Source organism: Aquarana catesbeiana, linkage group LG01 (assembly GCF_042186555.1).
Source record: "Aquarana catesbeiana isolate 2022-GZ linkage group LG01, ASM4218655v1, whole genome shotgun sequence".
Taxonomy (NCBI): Eukaryota; Metazoa; Chordata; class Amphibia; order Anura; family Ranidae; genus Aquarana; species Aquarana catesbeiana.
Window position 1 is genome coordinate 969,540,310 of NC_133324.1, and position 22,472 is coordinate 969,562,781.

The 22,472-nt window shown below is 45.5% G+C and overlaps 1 protein-coding gene across 1 annotated transcript in view; it reads right to left on the reverse strand.

Annotated features, from left to right (window-relative positions):
- LOC141122543 (proteinase-activated receptor 1-like) overlaps positions 1 to 22,472 on the reverse strand; it is a 105,796-nt gene that overhangs the window by 58,717 nt on the left and 24,607 nt on the right. Inside the window, exon 3 of the mRNA XM_073611982.1 lies at positions 4,214 to 4,270. Coding sequence (XP_073468083.1) covers positions 4,214 to 4,270 — 57 coding nt within the window. The remainder of the gene's footprint in view (positions 1 to 4,213; positions 4,271 to 22,472) is intronic.

Below are 22,472 nucleotides of genomic sequence, written 5' to 3' on the forward strand. Positions count from 1 at the left end.
ATCTATGTCTTTATTAATATTATTCATGATTTATATAGCACCAACAGTTTACAATGTAGAGGTGGGACAGCACAATTATGCCCTGTACACACGGTTGGACTTTCCAACGGAAAATGTGTGATCGGATTGTGTTGTAGGAAATTCCGATCGTGTGTGGGCTCCGTCTGGCTTTTTCTTTTGGAATTTCCGACACAGAAAGTTTTGGATCTGGATCTAAAATTTTCCGACAACAAAATCCGATCGTTTAAATTCCGATCGTGTGTGGGCTCCGTCGGGCTTTTTCTGTTGGAATTTCCAGCACACAAAGTTTGAGATCTGGATCTAAAATTTTCAGACAACAAAATCCGATCGTTTAAATTCTGATCGTGTGTAGACAATTCTGACGCACAAAGTGCCACGCATGCTTAGAATAAATTCTATTTGGCTATTTTAAAGCTATTGGCTACTAGCCTCTTTATAGTCCCGTCGTACGTGTTGTACGTCACCTCATTCTGAACGATCGGATTTTCTGACAACTTTGTGCGACTGTGTGTATGCAAGACAAGTTTGTGCCAAAATCCGTCGGAAAAAAATCTGATGGATTTTGTCGTCGGAATGTCCGACCGTGTGTACAGGGCATTACAGTATAGCTCAATACAGAAGGGACAGGAGGGCCCGGCTTGTAGAGCTTACATTCTAAAGGGAGGGGGTGGTGGTACGAAAGGTAATAGATGTGGGGGAATGATTTGATGGTGTTGTTAGGTGGGTGTGGGATAGGCTTCACTGAATAAGTGAGTTTTCAAGGATCTCCTAAAGGTGGAGAGGTTAGGGGCTGATCGGATATACCAGGGCAGGGAGTTCCAGAGGATGGGAGAGGCTCTGGAGAAGTACTGAAGACGAGCATGAGAGGAGGTAACAAGGGAGCTAGAGAGCAGGTGTCAGGGAAGACGGAAGGAGTTCGGGTGCCGGTGTTGGGTTTCTGCCAAGATCATCCCTTAGCAGGACACTTCGGGATTTGCAAAACCACAGAGCTGGTGCTACGCACTTTCTGGTGGCCTAATCTGGAAAGAGACTGTAAAAGCTACGTAGGTGCATGCACCACCTGTATCCAAAATAAGAGCACCCGAAACAGGGCATGGGGCTTGCTCAGACCTGTGCCCGACAGGCCTTGATCCATGATTTCTATGGAATAGTAGAGTTACCACCTTCTGAAGCTTGTACGGCCATCTTTGTTATTGTTGATCACCCGTCTAAGATGGCCCACTTCTTACCCTTAACGGCTCGAATGTTCATCAGGGAAGTTGTAAGACTCCATGGGGTACCTGTTGATATCGTATCTGACCGAGGGGTCCAAGTTACGTCCATGTTCTGGAAATCACTCTGCGAGATCCTGAAGATCAACCTCTCTATGTCATCCTCATACCACCCACAGTCTAACGGACAAACCAAACGAACTAACCAAACGTTGGAACAATATATCCGTTGCTTCACATCTTTTGTCCAGGATGACTGGGTGTCTCTCCTACCATTAGCTGAGTTTGCTTAAAACAACTCTTGTCATTCAGCCACTAAACAGTCTCCGTTCTTCGCAAACTATGGCTTCCAACCCCATCTTCTTGCCCGATCTTGTCTCCGAGTCCTCAGTTCCAGCCGTCCAGAATACGGTAGACTTCTTCAGTCGTAACAATAAATTATTGCAAGAAGCTATAACCAAGGCACAGGAAGATAATAAAAAGGCTTTCCACAGAAGGAGGAGGGGAGAACTGATCCTACAGCCTGGTGATCAGGTTTGGTTGGCCACAACCAATCTGAGATTGGCTTGTCCGTCTAAGAAGCTTGCTCCAAAGTTTCTGGGAAAGTTTCCTGTAAAGAGGAAAATTAACAACGTTTCCTATGAACTGTCTTTACCGGATTCCTTCAGGATTCATCCAGTGTTCCATGTATCTTTATTAAAACCCACAGTGCCGGATCCCTTTCCTAATTGGGGGACTAGACCTCCTGAACCAGAGATCATCAATGGGGACGAGGAGTTTGAGGTGGAAGTAATTGTAGACTGCAGGAGAAGAAGGGGTCGTCTGCAATACTTAATTAAGTGGAAGGGTTATGGGCCAGAGGAAAACTCCTGGGAACCTGAGCAGGATGTGCACGCTATGGACTTGGTCCACGCCTTTTTCCGCAGCCACCCCCAGAAGAAGAACCAACTGGGCATCCGGAGGCTGCTTGGTTGTTATCCCACGGGAGCAGGAGAGGGCGCCCCCTCCTCCCGCTGCCTTCCACCGCTCTTCCCGGGCCTCCCGTCCCACTGGGAGACCCGAGCCACGATCTGGCACTTCCGCCAGCTAGAGAGAGACTGAAACAAAGCTTGATCGAGTCTCCTATGGGTAAACATGGAAGCGACGTAAAAAAATATAATAAATCAGAAAAAAAAAAGTTTTTAAGCGCCGCCCCTCCCCGCGAGCTTGCGCAGCCTAAGTCACTCCCGCATATGTAAACGGTGTTCAAACCGCACATGTGAGGTTCCGCCGTGATCGCCAGAGCGAGAGCAATAATTCTAGTGCCAGACCTCCTCTGTAATTCTGACCTGGTAACCGTTCATTTTTTTTTTTTAAAGCGTTGCCTATGGAGATTTTTAGCTACCGTAGTTTGTCACCATTCCACGAGTGTGCGCAATTTCAAAGAATGACATGTTAGGTATCTATTTATTTGGCATAACATCATCTTTCACATTACATTAAAAAAATTGGGCTAACTTTACTGTTTAGTTCTTTTTTTTTTATTCAGGAAAGTGTCTTTTTTCCCAAAAAATTGAGTTTGAAAGACTGCGGCGCAAATACCGTGAGACATAAAATATTGCAATGATCGCCATTTTATTCTCTAGGGTCTCTGCTAAAAATATATATATATATGTATATATATATATATATATATATATATATATAATGTTTGGAGGTTCTAAGTAATTTTCTAGCAAAAAATCTGGATTTTAACTTGCAAGCAACAAAATAGGCTTAGGCGTGAAAGGGTTAAGGACCTTGCTTTCTGCACTGGTCCAAATCATTTGGTGGAGGGGGGGGGAGTAAAAAATATTGCTTTAGTTTTTTTCGAAAATGTCGCTCTTTTTTTTGTTTCTAGCGCAAAAAAATAAAAACCGCAGAGGTGATCAAATACCACTATAAGAAAGCTCTAAAAGGACGTCAATTTTATTTGGGTACAGCATCGCGCGACCACGCAATTGTCAGTTAAAATAACGCAGTGCCGTATCGCAAAAATGTCCTGGTCATGAAGAGGGGTAAATCTTCCAAGAGGTCAAGTGGTTAAAAAGAATTTTTTTTTTTTTTTTACCATTTTGGATCAGTTTTCCTTTGATAATAAAAATTTTAAAATTAAAATATAAGGAGATATCGATTACTATTTACCACCAAGTGAAAGCCCAATTTGTCCTGAAAAAAAACGCGGTATAATTCACCTGGATACACTAAGTAGTTGTGATGATATGTGCAGATTTACTAACACATGTCAAAGTTGCAAAATTGTGTTCAGGCATTAGGATTTGTTTTGCCCTCCATCATAAACCCGTTTAATGAATTTTAAATTTGTAAATTTGTAAATTTGAGAATTCGGAAGTTCAAAAATCTGAAAACGTGAAAATTCAAAAATCTAATAATAACTTAACTACTACCAACTATTAAGTTATAGATATTGGAATTTCCTTTCATATTTGGCTGTTAGTGAATGTAACGAATACAAATTTATCTGAAGTTACGAATGATCCGAAATAAAGAATGCTGCATCCAAACGAATGGAACGTAAAAAATTAATAATAATAAATAATGATATCAATAAAAACTTTTTATTATTAATATTAATTTGTTCCGTTCCATTTGGTTAGATGCAGTATTCGTTATTTCAGGTAATTCTTAACTTCGGATAAATTCGTATTCGTTACGTTCACTAACAGCCAAAATTTAAAAGGAAATTCCAATACCTATAATTTAATAGTTAGTTATTATTAGTTAGTTATTATTTCAAATTTTCTGATTTTCTTTCTTATTTTCGGATTTTTGAAATTTTCGAATTTACGAAGTGCGATCATAACGAATGACCCGAAAAAACGAAAAAGAAAAAAACAAATGAAACGAAAGCGAACACATTTTTTGGCAGTGCACATGTCTATTCTCCACCTAAAATTGGAATGTTTGAACATATATAACAGGTTTGTTGTACAATTACTAACCATCAAAATAAAGTATGCCTCCATAATCTTCAGAAGCGAAGTTGAGGATAGGGTGACCTAAAAAAGAGAAAATCGTTCACCATTCAGTTATTCTCAGGATTTACATTTTCACACCAAAGGAAATCTTTTGCTGTTCATTTGCTAAATTTAGCTTTTTAAATGTTTCAGTTTCGGCACCTGTACTTTTTAAATTTCTGCAATGGACCTCTTGGTTCGCTGGTTGTACTAGGGTTGCACCAAGTATTTTTTTTTTTTCCATCTCCTTATTAGGATTATTCTTTTTAAGACAAAAAAACATATACAACATACATATACAAATAGTCTCAAATTACAACTCCACCCCCGAATCTCTCCATGTACCTATCTACAGTCCTACCCCCTCACCTTCACTCGCACTACCTTCCCTCTACCATCCTTTCGACCTATCTCGGTGATTGCTTGTACTTTACCCAATCTTTCCATCTCCTTTCAAACCCTTCTTCTCCTATTTCGCCACTAAACCTTAGGAACTCCATGTTATAAGTTTTGTTAATTTTACCCAGCCAATTCTTCAATGAAGGGCTCTCGGCGTCCTTCCACTGTCGGGGGATTACACTTTTTGCTGTATTTAGGAGATGGGGCAGCAGTGATCTCCTATATTGTTTGATGGACATACTAACCCCATGGAACAGGCAAACCCATGGCTCCTCAGATATTTTAGTGCCAGTGATTTCTTCTATTATTAGTAATACTTCTTTCCAGTAGACTTTTATTTTAGGGCATGTCCACCAAATATGGAACATAGTTTCTGCACATCCCCTCCAACATAGATTAGACGCCTCCCTTTGAAATTGGTGTAATTTATCTGGAGTTATATACCATCGTGCCAAGCACTTGCAATTCATTTCTAACGACCTACAATCCGGTGATATAGCATGTGTCAACCTTAATATTTTACAAACATCTACCTCCATGCCTCCTGTTCCCATCTCTTCCTCCCATTTTTTGATAAATGACGGGGGGCCCCAATATTTTTAGTCCGTTCAAAATTTTGTAAATCCTCAATATCCCTCTCCTACCATCTGTGGCCAAGCACAGCCGCTCTAATGGAAGCAGGCTGTCCTCCGAACCTGATCGGTTGGGGGAGGGATTCCACAAAGTGTTTCAACTGTGCATACCTCCACCTATTTATTTCCAAGACATCTTTTTTTATTAATCAATTCCTGAAAAGTGCATATTTTACCGTTGATTGTAATATCTTTTAATCGCGCGTCTTTATGCTTATTCCACCTACCAAAAGAACTCTCTTTCCCTGGTGTCGCTTAGTGGTATCAGTGGGGAATTATACCCCCCACTTTTCCCGTTTGTGTACCCTGTCCCACGTTGCCATAGCTGTCCGTGTAATCGTGTGAGTGTGCCCATCTAAATCTCTTATGTGTGTCGGGATCCATATCACTTTCCGAAAGTAACTTTACTGATCATACTTTCCAATTTTTGACCCACCGTGCCATAAGAATTGAGTTGTAATAAGTTTTAATATCCGGTACCCCCCCAAGCCCTCTTGTGCCTTATCTCTCGTAAGTACCGCCAGACTTATACAGGGCTTTTTATTCTGCCAAATGAACCTACATAGTAGCGTATTTAATTTTTTTAAATATATATCTGGGATTAAGATTGGTAGCATTTGCATTTTATATAATATTTTAGGTCGGATTATCATTTTGAAGCTGTTTATCCTACCAATCCAAGACCTTTGCCTAGAAGCCATTTTATTTAAATGGGTTTTGATATCATTCAGCAGAGGGATAGAATTTTGTTGGTAAATGCTTTCGTGTGTGGATGGTATTTTGACTCCTAAGTACTTTAGCTCAGTGTCCCTCCATATAAATGGGAAGTCCTGTTTATAAATTCGTTCCTCCCGTGGCATAACGCTTATATTCAGTATTTCTGATTTTGAAGGGTTCATTTTGAAATTTGCTACATCGCCGTAAGTTTTCAGTAGGTTAGGGAAGGTTTTCCTAGGGCTGGTAATGTAAAACAAAATATCATCAGCATAAACCGCCACTTTATGTACCTCATTATCAGTCTGTGTCCCCCTAATATCGGGATTTTGTCTTACCCCAGCCAGCATCGGTTCTATTGAAAGGACAAACAATACTGGGGACAGTATTTTCAGTACTCGTGAAAATGCTGTGATATCTGAAACAAATGCCTTTGCGGTGCAATCTGAGACCATACAAAATGAATGGGCTCAAATCGCGCTGCAAAGGATTGCATGCGATTTGAACAGGAATGTGGTGCAATCCCTGTCCAAATCGCATGCGAGTCCAGGCTTGTCATAGTGACTTCAGCCTGGGTTAGCACAGGAGCCTTTGCGGGAAATCGCAAGCGGTTCGGACAGGAATCGCATCACTTTCCTGTTCAAATTGCATGCCATTCTTTGCAGTGCAATTTGAGCCCGTTTATTTTGTAGGGGCTCAAATCGCACCGCAAAGATATCAGTACTCGGTATCAGGGAGAACTTTAAAATGGTACCAGTGCATCCCTGCTTTGTAAATTTATGCTGACAGCAATGCCCAAAAAGCCAGGGCTTGTTTCCTGATCTGATGATTGGACCAGACCAGTGGCAGCCCGTCCATACAGGGCACAGACGCGCCACCCACCCCCTCCCCCCGCCAAACCATGCCCCTGCCCCTAATCTACATGCAGGGTGTCAGACGCATGGATTACAATCAGGGTTTTTTGGGGGTTTTTTTAGCACATGAATAGAGCCAGAGGCTCTAATTGCCTTAAAAAAAAGGGTGGGCTCTGAGTGCAGAGCACTGCACCCTGAGCCCATCCAGTTGTGTAACAATAACGAATTAATATTTGCTATTGTCTTCCTGCTTCTCCTCCCGGCCAATCAGGACTTGGGTCTTGGGACCTGATTGGCCAATAGGAGAAGCAACCGTATGGGTGGGGCAGGGGGTGTGATAAACTCACCCAGGACAGAGGCTTTTGGAGGGGACTGAATGCTAGCCTCTTGCTTACCGACTATGTACCCTGGCATTTGAGGGAGCTACAAGCATTTAGGAATATGTTCCATTATGTAATGCAAAAAGACATTATTAAAAAGGCCATGATGGTCTCTGCCAGCTTGGGACTCATAATGTTGAGGTCATCAGCAAGCCACCTGTCTGGGGCCCCCTGCCATAATGTGTTTATTGTAAGTAGGTCTAGTGTGCCACATAAGGGTCTTTCACCCATTGTTGTTTGTGCTAGTTAACTCTGCTATTGTCTGAAGGTGTTCTGTGTTTATACTTATGATAATGTTTATTGTAGTTTGTGCTAGGAGACGGCAAGTCTGACCTGGAAGGTGAGACATCTGAGTCATCCAGGGGGTTAATTAATGTCATGTTTATAGTAGATGTCTGTTGTTGTAATTATATTCCATGTTCTAGTTTGTAACCGAGTTAGTCTCGCCTGGTTCTTGGTTACAATATGTGACTGTAATATCTGATATCTGAGGATCCAGATTGGAGGAAGCAGTGTACTGACGGAAGCACTCAAGCGGAGTGCGATGGGGTTCCATGACAATTGGTGACAAGCGGTGGGATGCTTCGTGCAGTCTGGGACATCCAAACCTCCACTGGGATCCAAGGTCCATTGTCAGAAAAGGGTTTTTCCAGCCGCATAGTGGATTGGCGCTCCAACGCACGCGAGCGGCCCGATGGAGCGGCGCGTGCGCGATAGCACATGTGTGCACGCGGTGACCCATGCACACCCCTCGTAACGCTCTGACGGGGCTATTTAAAACAGCTCTGGTGTCCAAACGGGTTGCTGGTTTGTCGTCAGCTTCCCGTTGGTACCTGCTACCTGTTACTGTATCTGATTCCCCGTTGTGACCTGGACTGTTCCTTACTACGCTACCATTCTCCCGGATTTGACCCTTGGCCTGTTCCAAGGACTTTGCCTTGTCTGCTACAAGTGTTTGACCCTCGGCCTGTTTAACGGACTTTGCCTGGCCTGCTGCAAGTGTTTGACCCTCGGCCTTGTAACGAGCCCCTGCTCGCTCGGTTCCACTCTCCCGACACTCCTCTGCGGCTATAGAATCAGATTGCAGAGCGCAACATCTGATGGTTCGGTCATCCGATGCTCCGGGACTAGAACTACAGCTATGTTCCATTCTAATCAAGTTGTGTAGCTCAGAACAAACACCAGGCAGGCTGTATGTAAGTTCAAACAGGGATCTCTCTTATTGACAGGAATACAGGCTCTTTTATACAATAAAAAAGGAGGTGCATACCTCCTGCTCATATTACTCTGAACATACACCTGTGACCAGAAACCTAATTAACATGGGGTAATTAACTAATCCCTTTAGACAGCCTAGATGACTCAGACATGACCTTTAGGCCAGACTGGCCATCTTGTAGCTCAGAAAACGCAATCAACATTATCACAGAACTCTTCTTCACACGATAGCAGAGTTAATTAACACAAACAACAATGGGGATCTAATGACTCTTAGATCCTATACTAGACTTATTTACAATACACATTCTAGCAGGCAACAAACAGACAGGTGGCTGGAATTGACATCAGCATCTCCTAACAGTATTTGTCCCAGCATTATGAATCAACCACTATTTCTAATATGGCAAATCCAAGGTCCCCAGAGTCTGTAAGTCCTGGGGGACCAGGACCCGAATCCACAGTAATACCACCTCAAGGGTCCCCAGGCATACAGCTCACAAAGAGCACCGTTCCCCAAAATGCCAGGGCCCACGATCGATCGGCAAGAGGCTAGCATTCAGTCCCCTCCAAAAGTCTCTCTCCCGGCTAGCTCTGTCACAGGCCTGTTTAACGGACTTTGCTCTGCCTGCTACAAGTGTTTGACCCTCGGCCTGTTAACGGACTTGCCTACCTCCTCTTACTCCTGATCCTTGCCTGTGACCCGGATTACCTACCACACCCGGCATCGGACCCTCGGCCAGTTCTTAAACCCCTGCAAACCTTGGTCCAGCTCTGCAGTCTTCTTTCAGGAACTCTATACCTGCTGGTGGGCCGTGCTTCTTAGTGCCACCCATTCCCTGTACCACCTCCAGGGGGCGGCGTGCGCGTAGTTGCAAGGGCGAACCACTCTCTGCATCTCTGCCTCGGTAAGTACTCTCCTGACAGTACAAACCAGCCAGATGTCAGAGGCCGACATAGCGCGTTCCCCTCTAGAGATCTTGTGCCAGCAGATCTCAGCTCTCACCGATGCAGTCCAAAAACTGCAAGAAGGCTATACCCAAATTGATAGCCACTTTCAGCAACTCTCCGGACCACCTTTACCTGCAGCCGCAGATCCCGCATCTACTAGTGGGGCCTCCGCCTCTCAGACCACCGCAAACCCAACCATAGTAATGACGCTCCCTGAGCCCAGGGTGCCTACGCCAGAACGCTTCTCAGGGGATCGCAAAAAATACAGAGCCTTTAAGAATGCGTGCTCTCTCTAATTAGCCAGGATAGAAACTCCAGCCTCTCTAGAGGAGTTGATTCAATCAGCCACCAAGCTGGATAGGCATTTGCGTGAGCGGCGCTCCGAACGCTTCCAGGGGTCACGACCCAGTTGGACGCCCCCCAGGCCAATGCCTATTCATCCTCCTTCTCTGGCTGCTGCCGCCACCTCGGCTCCTGAGGTCGAGCCTATGCAACTCGGACTGGTCCATGCTCCTCTGACTCCCGAAGAAAGGCAACGCAGATGCCAATCCAACCTGTGCCTGTACTGTGGAGGTTCCGGTCATTTCCACCGCAGCTGCCCAGTGAGGCCTAGTAAGTCTTACCCACAAAACACTGTAAATTATAAAGCCATTGGTGTGTCTAAGTCTTATGTTACCCTCTTTATCTCTCTACAGCTACCGGAAAAGGAAACCCGCCTGCCGGCTATAATTGATTCCGGAGCTTGTAGTTGCTTCCTAGATATCTCGCTGGCCCAAAACCTACACATTCTTCTTCAGACTAAAGCACAAAGCCTCTTGATACACTTGGCCGATGGGTCTCTCCCTCATTGTGGACCCATCACCCGAGAAACCAAGCCCATCCTCACTACCACGGACTCAGGCAATCAGGAGCCTCTGCGTTTTGACCTCATCCATTCACCTATTTTCCCTATAATTCTAGGTTCCCTGGCTCCAGGCACATGAACCTCAAATTAACTGTAATACTAAGGAAGTGTTCTTCTCCTCCCAATATTGCTCCCAGCACTGTTTCACCCCGGCTCCTAGTATCTGCTCAGCTATCACACCTGTGCCTGACTACCTTCAACATGTTCCCTCAGTATACCTTGGATTCCGGGATGTGTTTGGTAAACAAAAGGCTGATTGCGTACCACCTCACCGGCCTTATAATTGCCCTATTGACTTCCTACCTGGCTCTGAAGTCCCTTTTGGTCGTATCTTCCCGCTGTCAGAAACAGAGCTAAAAGCTCTTAAAGATTACATTGATGAAAATTTAGAAAAGGGCTTCATCCGCCCTTCCTCTTCACCAGCCGGAACTGGTATCTTTTTTGTAGAAAAGAAAGATGGGTCCCTAAGGCTGTGTGTGGACTACAGGCAATTAAATAACTGTCAAAAACCGATATCCGTTACCACTCATTCCTGAGTTGTTCCAATGGTTCCGGTCAGCCCAAATCTTCTCTAAACTGGATCTTCGGGGTGCCTACAACCTCATCAGGATTCGGGCTGGGGATGAGTGGAAGACCGCCTTCAGGTCCAGGTTTGGGCATTACGAGTACCTGGTGATGCCATTTGGGCTATGCAACGCCCCGGCCACTTTTCAATACCTGGTCAACGATATTTTTCGAGAATACCTTGACGACTTCCTAGTCGTCTACCTGGACGACATTCTCATTTTTTCTGCTACCATTGAGCTGCATCGAGTCCATATTAAAAAGATCCTCACAATACTCAGAAATCATAAACTGTACCTCAAAGCTGAGAAATGCGAGTTTGAGAAGACTGTTCCTGGGATTTATCATCTCTACCAATGGGGTTGCAATGGACCCACAAAAGGTCAAGGCATTCCAAGAATGGCCAGCCCCATCAGACAAAAAGGGGGTACAATGATTCATAGGGTTCGCCAACTTTTATAGGAGATTTATTGTTGGATTTTCATCCATTGTGGCACCCATCACCCAGCTCACACTCCAACAGAACTGTTTCCGATGGTCACTGCAAACACAGGAAGCTTTTACCAAGCTAAAAACCTTGTTTACATCCGCCCCAATCTTACGACACCCTGATCCGGCCCTACCATTTGTATTAGAAGTAGATGCTTCGGAAACCGCTACAGGGGCCATCCTCTCCCAGAGACATGGGCCCAAGGCCATTCTACATCCTGTAGCCTTCGCATCCCGGAAACTGAACCCGCCAGAACTAAATTATGACGTAGGTGAAAGGGAGCTGCTGGCCATCAAGTTCGCCCTAGAAGAATGGAGGTATTTACTAGAAGACGCAAAACGGTTGAGGCCCAGACAAGCCTGCTGGGCTCTCTTCTTCTCTAGATTGAACTTTCATATATCCTATTGACCAGGCTCAAAGAATGGAAAGGCCAATGCTCTCTCTCGGATATTCTTTGTAACCCCTCAAACGACTGAACCCAGTACCATCCTTTCTCTGCAAAACTTCCTTAGGATCACTCAATCTGACCTAATAACCTCCATCAAACCTTCTCCGGTCCGGAAACACATGCCTTAGAAAAACATGACGACCTGCTCTGGGCCCGAGAGAAAATTTTCGTTCCACGGGGCGCAAGGCCTTTGGCTCTCAGAACCTTTTATGATCATAAACTAGCAGGCCACTTCAGAACAAGAAAGACTGCTGAACTGATCTAAATATAAGAAAATAAGGAATTGTGCTAATACATGTGCAAAATAACATAAAAATCTTCAGTGAAAAAATTTTTTTATAATAGGTGTAAACAAGGATAAATGTAGATAACAGTTGATTGTGATCCACCCAAATGTCCCATCAAGTGAAAACTCAATATAATGTGATAGTGACTCCAAATCACCCGCAAAAAATGCAAAAAAGAGTCCAAGTGATAATATGTAATTAATCCGTGACAGCAAAGGAGGATCCACCACCGAGAATAGAAGGGGTTACTCCTTACCAGATGGCCATGATCCCCCACTACAGAGGATCACAGCAAGCAGATAACCTTGTAAGACAGAAAATGGAAACTTCTATCGGCATCCACTAGAGGTCATCTCACCGTCAGCCACACCAGCGAAACTCATGGCAGGAATACACTTTTTCAAGAACTCACAAACCAATGAATATTCCCAAAATATATGGAGGATTGTCCATTCAGTTATGTTACTTCTCCAGCATCTGGTGATGCTACCACAAAAATGCTTGTTTTGGCACTTGCTGTTATAGGATGAGAACTCTCTCTCTCTGTTTCCCAATTATACTCCTGTGTTCTGTCCAATTATACTGGTGTCACCATTTTAAAGTCAGTTCAGAGCACACTACAAGAGGAGTACATGTGGACAGAAAGTGTCTGAAAGAGGCTGAAGGAGGTTGGCATCACTTAGATCTATGGAAGTTCGGCTTGTGTCTCTCTCACGGGTCCCAGGTTGCATTGCACATTGCATTGCACCAGTTGACCATGCCCATGCAATGTGTGTTGGTATGACTACTTGAGATCAATATTGGAAAGCCCATGTGACAGGGCCCCAACACAGGAGTATAATTGGGAAACAGAGAGAGATTTCTCATCCTATAACAGCAAGTGCCAAAACAAGCATTTTTGTGGTAGCATCACCAGATGCTGGAGAAGTAACATAACTGAATGGACAATCCTCCATATATTTTGGGAATATTCATTGGTTCGTGAGTTCTTGAAAAAGTGTATTCCTGCCATGAGTTTCGCTGGTGTGGCTGACGGTGAGATGACCTCTAGTGGATGCCGATAGAAGTTTCCATTTTCTGTCTTACAAGGTTATCTGCTTGCTGTGATCCTCTGTAGTGGGGCATCATGGCCATCTGGTAAGGAGTAATCCCTTCTATTCTCGGTGGTGGATCCTCCTTTGCTGTCACGGATTAATTACATATTATCACTTGGACTCTTTTTTGCATTTTTTGCGGGTGATTTGGAGTCACTATCACATTATATTGAGTTTTCACTTGACGGGACATTTGGGTGGATCACAATCAACTGTTATCTACATTTATCCTCGTTTACACCTATTATAAAAAAAAATTTTCACTGAAGATTTTTATGTTATTTTGCACATGTATTAGCGCAATTCCTTATTTTCTTATGTTTATTCCACAATTGATGTTTATTGTCGGGATTGCAGCTTTTCAATGATCAATTGTTCACTTGGTTTATAGCGCAGTTTTTTCTTCACTTTTTATATATTTGCTGAACTGATCTCCCGTTCCTTCTGGTGGCCAGGGTGGAGACAGGATTGTAAGGAGTATGTTTCTTCTTGCTTGCTTTGTCAGCGCAATAAGGGTCTAAACATCAAATCCTGGGGTCTACTCAAACCCTTGCCCGTCCCAGAGCGGCCATGGGCAGAAGTGTCAATGGACTTCATTGTAGACCTACCTGCTTCGGGGGGGGGGGTTTACCACCATTCTGGTCATTGGCACCCCCTCTGCTTCAGATATGGCCAATATCTTTCTTAAGGAAATAATTAGACTTCATGGTGCGCCTAAGAGCATCGTCTCGGACAGAGGTGTCAAGTTCACCTCCAAGTTTTGGAAGGAGCTCTGCAAAACCTTGGAAATAAAGATTTGCCTCTCCTCTGCATACCATCCCCAGAGCAACGGCCAGGCGGAGAGGACAAATCAAACTTTGGAGCAGTACCTCAGTTGTTTCTGTTCTGGTTCTCAGGATGATTGGGTGACTCTCCTGCGGTATGCTGAGTTCGCATACAATAACTCCATTCACTCCGCCACTAATCAAACACCTTTTTGGGCAAACTTTGGATAAAACTTTGTTGTATGTGAAGCTGTCAGGGGACCCTAACTTTGGGAGCGATTTGGAGTGGCAGTTGGACGAAATCATGGATTTCAGAGAAGAGATACTGAACGTCTCGAAGTGCACTGGACACTGGAAGATATAGCGTTTCTGGCCATGCAGGAATGGGAGCTGGAGATCACCTACAGACGGCTGCTAGACTCTGCTCAGCACCAGGGCTGGGCTCCCTTTGCCTGGGACTATCCAGAAGTACCAGCCAACAGTCCTAAAATCTCGGCTGAAGTATTAGCAATGGAGCAGAGTAACAGAGTACTCTGTTCCATCAACACCCACAGCTATGGAAGCAGAGGTTTTATGGCAGATGCAGCAATTGTTGACTAACCTTGACATACATATGCATCTGTCCAACTGCAGTTCAAGGACATGGATCACAGAAAGGAGGGATTTACTTGACTTTTCATTGGAGGATGTTATGGATGATGAGTCACCTGCCAAAGTGTTGACACTGGGCCCAAGGGCCACCAGCCCATGCCCTGGACTTTATGCAATTCCAGAGACTGGGGTTTAATAGACTTTTCTGTAGAGGAGGAACCGCCTAGCAAACCCCCAGCAGAAGTGCTGGCAGCAGGACAGAGTACTGCAGACCCCTGCTCCATGCCCGTGGCAGTTTCAGAGGCCTGAGGTGAGAAGGTGGTGGTTCTTCTTCCCCAGTGGATTGCAGAGATGCAGGGAGGGGAAGCAGCCATTCCCCCTGCTCAACAAGGATTTGTGCGCCTAGCACCTATGCATCTGTCCAACTGCAGTTCAAGGGTTTAGGAGAAGAGGAATCTGTCCTCATTCCCTAGACATGGATCACAGAAAGGAGGGATTTACTTGACTTTTAATTGGAGGATGTTATGGATGATGAGTCACCTGCCAAAGTGTTGACACTGGGCCCAGGGGCCACCAGCCCATGCCCTGGACTTTATGCAATTCCAGAGACTGGGGATTTAATAGACTTTTCTGTAGAGGAGGAACCACCTAGCGAACCCCCAGCAGAAGTGCTGGCAGCAGGACAGAGTACTGCAGACCCCTGCTCCACGCCCGTGGCAGTTTCAGACGCCTGAGGTGAGAAGGTGGTGGTTCTTCTTCCCCAGTGGATTGCAGAAATGCAGGGAGGAGAAGCAGCCATTCCCCCTCCTCAACAAGGATTCGTGCGCCTAGGAGACAGTACCAGAGAAAGGGTGTCCCAGCAGCAGACAGCACCCCAGAATTATGGGTTAATTAATGTCATGTTTATAGTAGATGTCTGTTGTTGTAATTATATTCCTTGTTCCAGTTTGTAAACTGAGCGAGTCTCGCCTGGTTCTTGGTTACAATATGTGGCTGTATCTGATATCTGCGGATCCAGATTAAAGGAAGCAGTGTACTGATGGAAGCACTCAAGTGGAGTACAACGGGGTTACGTGACAGGGGGGAGGATGTACGGGGAGATCCCGGAGATGGCCGCTGTCTTTGGATCGCTTCCCAGTGCTCTGCATTGGCGCCAACACAGAGCCCGACTATGTGAGTACCACCTGCGGGGGGGGGGGGGTTGGGTGATCAGGTGCTTTGTTTGCCACCCCCCCAATGCAGCTGGAGCACCACTGGGCCAGACACTTCTGTTTTAGAATAAAAATCTAAGAATAAGCTGAGGTGTGTGTAGGCAGGTGCCTTTTAATGGTGTGCTGCTGTCTTAGTTGACATCTGAGCTTCCCAGTTGGTGAAGGGTTATTGCTGATTCTGCATTTTCCCAGGATTTTCTGGGTTCTGCCTTCTACCCTGTGGTACATATAAACAGGGGAAAGGCCAGCTACAGAAAGCGCGGGACTGCATTGGAAAGAATGAAGCGCTCACCTGTGAAGAAGTAGCCACCAGTGTCAGAAACCATGAATCAGACTGATACAGAAGTACAGTTAAATCACACTTGATTTTTTTTAAATCAAAAAGGTTTTTATTGAACATTTTAAATAAATACATCTTCCGGTGTACAATTTTCTACATTTCAGTGTCATATTCATACAATGTAGAGCATAGGTTCTTATAGTGTTACTACACAGCCTTCTGATTTCCATTATACCATGTTGAGAAATATAATTGACATCCATCCTCCTTCCAATTCCCATGTATTGTATCTCCTTTCCATATTCATTTATATTTTTTATCTAAGGACCCTGTAAGAGTCTCGTCATGACTAGTTCTCTCGGACTAAGTCCAGGTGTGTCCAACCAGCTGGACCAAATGCGTTCAAACCTGTGTGGGCAGCCTCTGTGTTGGTATATGTATTTTTCCATAATTAGAGTTTTACCCATATGCGTTATCCACATTTTGACAGAGGGCGGTACTGCAGACTTCCATGCCATTAATATAAGTTTTCTAGCTTGGAATAAAGCCCTGGATACAGCCACTTTAGTTTGTTCCTCTGGGACTACCTCATCCAATACCCCCAGCAAGCAGTGCATAGGATCCACCGGTACTGTAGTCTGGAACACTCCATTTAGTGTACCAATCACCTCGTGCCAGTACCGATGGAGCTTCGGACATCGCCACAGAAGATGTATAAGATCCGCATTGTGCTGCCGACATCGGCAGCATATGGGGTCCGCCACTCTGCCCATCTTGTGCAACTTGGATGGAGTGTAATGCACTCTAAGTATTATATAAAGTTGGGACACTTTTTGTGCAACATTAAGGGAACATGTGGGTATGGCCTGTAGCGCTTCCTCCCATTGATCCTCCGTTATCTGACCTAGGTCCCTTCTCCATGCGTCAATTGCTTTACATGGGTAGGCATCCAGGTGCTTGGCAAGTAGCATCTGGTAACACGTGGAGATGATCCCTTTAGTTACAGTGGATGTTTGTAACACATGGAACACCGGCGTGGGACAAAGTTCCCACTCCCCTGCGTCTCCCTGTGCCACAATTGCATGCCGAAGCTGCAAATATGGGTAAAACATAGTGTCTGGGAGCCCAAATGTGTTCTGCAGTTCTGTAAAGGACATCAGTTTACCATTCTTAAATATGTGAGAGAGCATGGTCACTCCGTGGGCCTTCCATCTGGGCTCACGCTGTAACTTAGCCAGTTCCACATAAGAGCGGTTTCCCCATATCGGGCTGTAATCTGTAAATCCCTGCACCCCTTGTAATTGTCTACTCTTGTTCCATATTTTCTGTACCAGGGAAAGTGTCGGGTTTTTTTTGTTTGACTTCGCAAATAATTGAGCCTCTAGACCCATAGGAATGGTCTCAGCGCCCGTAGCAAAAAGCATCAGTCGCGCTGCCGAGCCCATTGGTTCATGTGTCATAGATCCCACAAGGTGTTGCAACTGTGCCGCAATATAGTACAGCCAAGGGTTGGGGACCGCCAACCCTCCGCCATCCTTTGGACATTGCAACTGCTCTATCCGGACTCTGGGTGCTTTGTTGTGCCATAGCAGTTTTCGAAAAAGGGTATTGACTACTCTGAAAATTTTTAAATGTATCACTACTGGTGAGTTGTGAAGGAAATACAATAGTTGGGGCATTAAAATCATTTTAATGAGATTTGCCTTACCCGCTAGTGACATCATTAAGTTGTTCCATGTATTTATTTTGTCACGAAAGCGAGATAGCAATGGGAATATGTTTAAAGAGCAGAAGTCCCCAACACATGGGGATATCTGGACGCCCAGGTATTTAAATCCAGTGGTGGTCGGAATGGGGCAAGAGTCAGGCAGACCCACATCCCGGCTCCCATCCAGCATCATCAGAGCCGATTTAGACCAATTTATAGTCAGGCCCGAGAAATGTCCAAATTGCTCTATTATATCCATTACTCCCAGTAGTGATTGACTAGTGTCTCCCAGGAATAGCAACATGTCATCCGCGTATAACATGAGCTTTTCGTGCAAGTCACCATACCTGAATCCTTCTATCCGTGGACTGTCCCTTATTTGAGCCGCCAAAGGTTCTATTGCGATCGCAAATAGCAGGGGGGACAGCGGGCATCCCTGCCTTGTCCCCCTACCCAGAGCAAAAGCTTCTGACATCCTATTCGCTATTCTAATGTTGGCCTGGGGAGCCGCATACAGCAGTTTCGTCCATGCTACAAACCGCCTCCCAAAGCCAAATTTGTCCAGTGTCGCCCATAAGTATCTCCAACTAACACTGTCAAACGCCTTATTGGCGTCTAATGATAGAAGAGCTCTGTGTCCCTCATTGTCAGCCTGTATTTGCATATTCATATATAGCCTTCGAAGATTTGTAGCTGTGGACTTCTGTGGCATAAAGCCGGCCTGGTCTGGGTGGATGATTGAGGATATTATCCCATTGACCCGAATTGCTAGGACCTTAGCAAGGATTTTTACATCACTTTGGAGTAAGGATATGGGCCTATATGAGCCCGGGTCGACAGGATCCTTCCCTGGCTTAAGCAGTAAAATCACATTTGCTCTGGACATGGAATCTGGCAATCTACCCCTGTCCAAGCTGGTATTGAAGACCTTAAGTAGTTCAGGCAACAGTTTTTCTCCATACTGAGAGTATACCTCCATTGGGAGACCATCCTCCCCTGGCGCCTTACAGGTAGGGAAAGTACTCACCGCCACCTGGAGCTCCTCTATGGTTATTGGAGCGTCCAGGTGTCGTCTCGCCTCAGCAGACAGTGTGGGCAGATTTATGTTAGCCATAAAAGCATTGAGATCGTCATCAGAGTAGGTCTCTCTAGATTTGTACAGATCCCTGTAGAAATTTGCCAGCTCAGAGATGATATCATCAGGAGCATTGACTATCCTGCCATTGGCAGCTCGTATGGCTCCTATAGCCGGTGATTGTTGTTGTGATTTTGCAATTTTTGCTAATAGGCGGCCTGTCTTTTCCCCCTCCTCATAAAACGCCAGTTTTGAAAAAAATCTCTTACGTTCTGCAGCGGAGGATCGCACGCGGTCTAAGGAATCCTGAGCCGCGATCCATGCCTCCCTTGCAGAGTCGGTGGGATCGTTCACAAATGCCAACTCTAGTCGACTCACCAAGTCCTCCGTCTGCTCTAGCAGGACCGAGGAATTTTGTTTAACTATATCTATTTCCTGAATAAATATTCCTTTACAATATGCTTTAAGTTGTTCCCATTTGTACAGGATATCTGTGTGCTGTCTATGTATTCTGAGAAATTTATGGATCTGAGCCTCTATCCGTTCATGTGAAGTGAATAGTTTAAGCCAGAAGGCGTTTAGTTTCCATGGGGCCCTAGATAGTAGACTGGAGGGTTGGGCATTCAGCCAAGCAACCAGAGGGGAATGATCAGATACCCCCCGTGGGTAGTATTCCACCCTCGAGGTGTATCCCACCATGTCTTGGGTGCCGATACAGAGGTCTATACGGGACAGAGAACCATGTGTCTTGGAGAAGCATGAAAACTGCCTATGGTTTGGGTAGCGAACCCGCCACAAGTCAGTCCATCCCACTTCCATTAAGAGACGGCTAAGGGCAGTTCCCCGACCTCCCCTAGGTGGGACCATAGGAGGATGTCTGTCTATTCTTGGGTCTAGGCAGCAGTTAAAGTCCCCCATAATTAGTATTGGGATGTCAGGTTTATTAGTTACATATGAAACCAGTAGCTGTAACACTTCCCGTGAGAATGGGGGTGGTATATATACAAATGCCATAATCATGGTAACCGTATATATTTTGCAATGGAGAAATATAAATCTACCGGATATGTCTATCAGGGAGTCTAGCTCTTGGTATGCTATGGCCTTGTGTATCAGTACACTTACTCCACGGGAAAAAGCAGAGTATGTGGAATGATATGCCTTCCCCACCCATGCATACTGCAGAAAGCTAACCGTATTGTCCTGCAGGTGAGTCTCCTGCAGGCCAATTATTGCAGGCTGGATCCTGCGCATGACTGTAGATATCATTGTTCTCTTCAAAGGATCATTTACCCCCCGCACATTCCAGGACATTATAGGTGTACTAGCCATACCAATACATTGTGAATTGATCTATGCATATAAAACATTCCTGTATCCACATTTACATTTCCCTTAATGCCCCTAATGCAGGCTGTATTGAGTTCAGATGTGGTTGTCACCCGGCCCAGCACCTTATGGGCCATGTGAAAGAGACCCGTACACCGGAGATGTAGAAAAAAACGAATAAACAAACATCTGCGCCACTGCGCTTTCCTGCGGTTATACTGTTGAATCAGTAGGTGAATTATAGTCAGTGTTCCTGTGGTTTCTAACTTGATGTAGTAGAAGATTCCCAGCATCCACAGGTTTTGATCGTTAACCTTCAACTTCTCGCCAACAGGGCAGAGATATCTGTGCCACAGCAACCTGAACAGTAGGTCGAGTGCGCACCTTGCACTGACATGCACGCCAAATAGGCGGTTAAACTTATGAGTGTTGGAACACATTTTGCAATTAAACTGCTATTCGCTGGTGGTGAAATTTTTATCATACTTCCTCTTTAAACTCTGTAAAACTGCACAAGTGATAGGGCGCCCTTTTTTGCCCAATTAGTGAGAATTTGACTACGTCATCCGTCTCCATTTTCCCTTCGTGGTCTTCGGAGGCCCTGCTCATTGCGGTCTAGCCACTCCGCTGCATCCTGGGCGTTTTCAAAAAAGTGATTTTGATCTCCTGCTGTGATGCGCAGCTTAGCCGGGAAGAGCATGGCGTACTTTAACTGTAGACGTTGTAGCCTTTTCTTAACCTCCATGAATTTAGACCTTTTTCGCTGCACTTCTGCGGAAAAGTCCGGGTAGAAGGATATTTTAGCTCCATTAAAGTGTATTGCTCCCTTTTCTCTGGCCAATCGAAGTACCACCTCACGGTCCCTGTAATTCAGGAGTCTGGCAAGCACCGACCTCGGGGGACTGCCGGGTGGAAGAGGACGCGGCGGCACCCGATGTGCCCTTTCCACCGCGTATAGGGGTGAGAACACCTCTTTCCCAAAGATTTCCTGCAGCCAGCCTTCAACAAAATTAGTGGGGTCCCTTCCCTCCACCTTCTCGGGGAGCCCCACAATGCGAACGTTGTTACGTCTCAGGCGGTTCTCGATGTCATCTGTTTTATCAAACGCCTGGTGGGCTTGCTGAGCTGCCACCCTCACTTCTCTGTTCAGATGGGGCATGTGATCCTCCATGTCACTCACTCTCCCTTCTACTGCAGTGGTTCTCTCTCTGATCTTTTGCAAATCATGGCGTAATAAAGAGACTGTCTCCCGCAGACCTCCAAATTTCTCTTTAAGATCATCCACCGATGCTGTACATTTATGAACAGCCTGCAGTATATCACTCAGTGATGGTTGGGGACTGTCCTCTGTCTGCATATCAAACAAGGCAGGCATAGGATCAGGTACAGATTCCATGAAATCAGTGTCTTCCAGCCTGTCTGCATTGTCTCTGTCTGCCTGCACCGCTGACACTGCTGTGTGCTGTGAATCATTCAGTGTAGCTTCTAGGGTTCCTGCCATTTTCTGAGCATAATATAACATGTCTTTGGGCTGGTCTTTCGTTTTAGGGGGTTTAGGTAGCTTACCCCCTTGCTCCGGTTTCTTGTCCTGGCCTCGTGGAGTTCTCTGCGGCTGAGGGTGCCCGGCGCCATCTTGGAATTCCTGGGAGGCCGAAGCTGCGGCGTCTCCCCGGTTCCCCCGAGTCATCATACCCGTTCTGGTTGCCGATTTCGGGTCCGCCGGCTTTTGGTTGCTGTTAGGGGTCAGTACCGTGCGTTTGCGGGCGCTGTGTGTGACGAGGATAGGATTCTCTGTAGGATCAACAGCGGGAGCTCCGTCGAACACGACTGTTCACATGCCCTGCTAGGCCACGCCCCCCAAATCACACTTGATTAATAATAATAATAAAAGTAAAAAAGAACAAACGTAGTCAAAACTTAGCCAAAGTTCAGTAACCGTAGCAGATAGTCAGACAAGCCAGGAAGTCAGAAAGGCAGGGATCAGCGTATTGGAACAGCAAGCAGGATCTGGAACCAGAAGGGACGTAAGCCAAGCAAATCTTCAACAGGCATGCAGGAGAGAGTCTCTGTGATGTTGAACAGGTGAAGGCAGAGAAGATCTGGGCTGGACGGCTTAAGTAAGCAGGATATCATCAACAGGTGAGTCACTATGGAGAGATAGAAGCTAGCAATTAACCCACAGCTGAGCGGCCAGCTCAGAGAAGGAAGGGCTGAGCCCAGCCCTGACAGTACCCCTCCTGAAGACCCTTGCCCCTCAGAGGACCACAAGGCTTGAGGGGAAGACATCTATGGAAATCACAGAGGAGGGCAGGGGCATGTACGTCCAGAGATTTGACCCAAGAGTGTTCCTC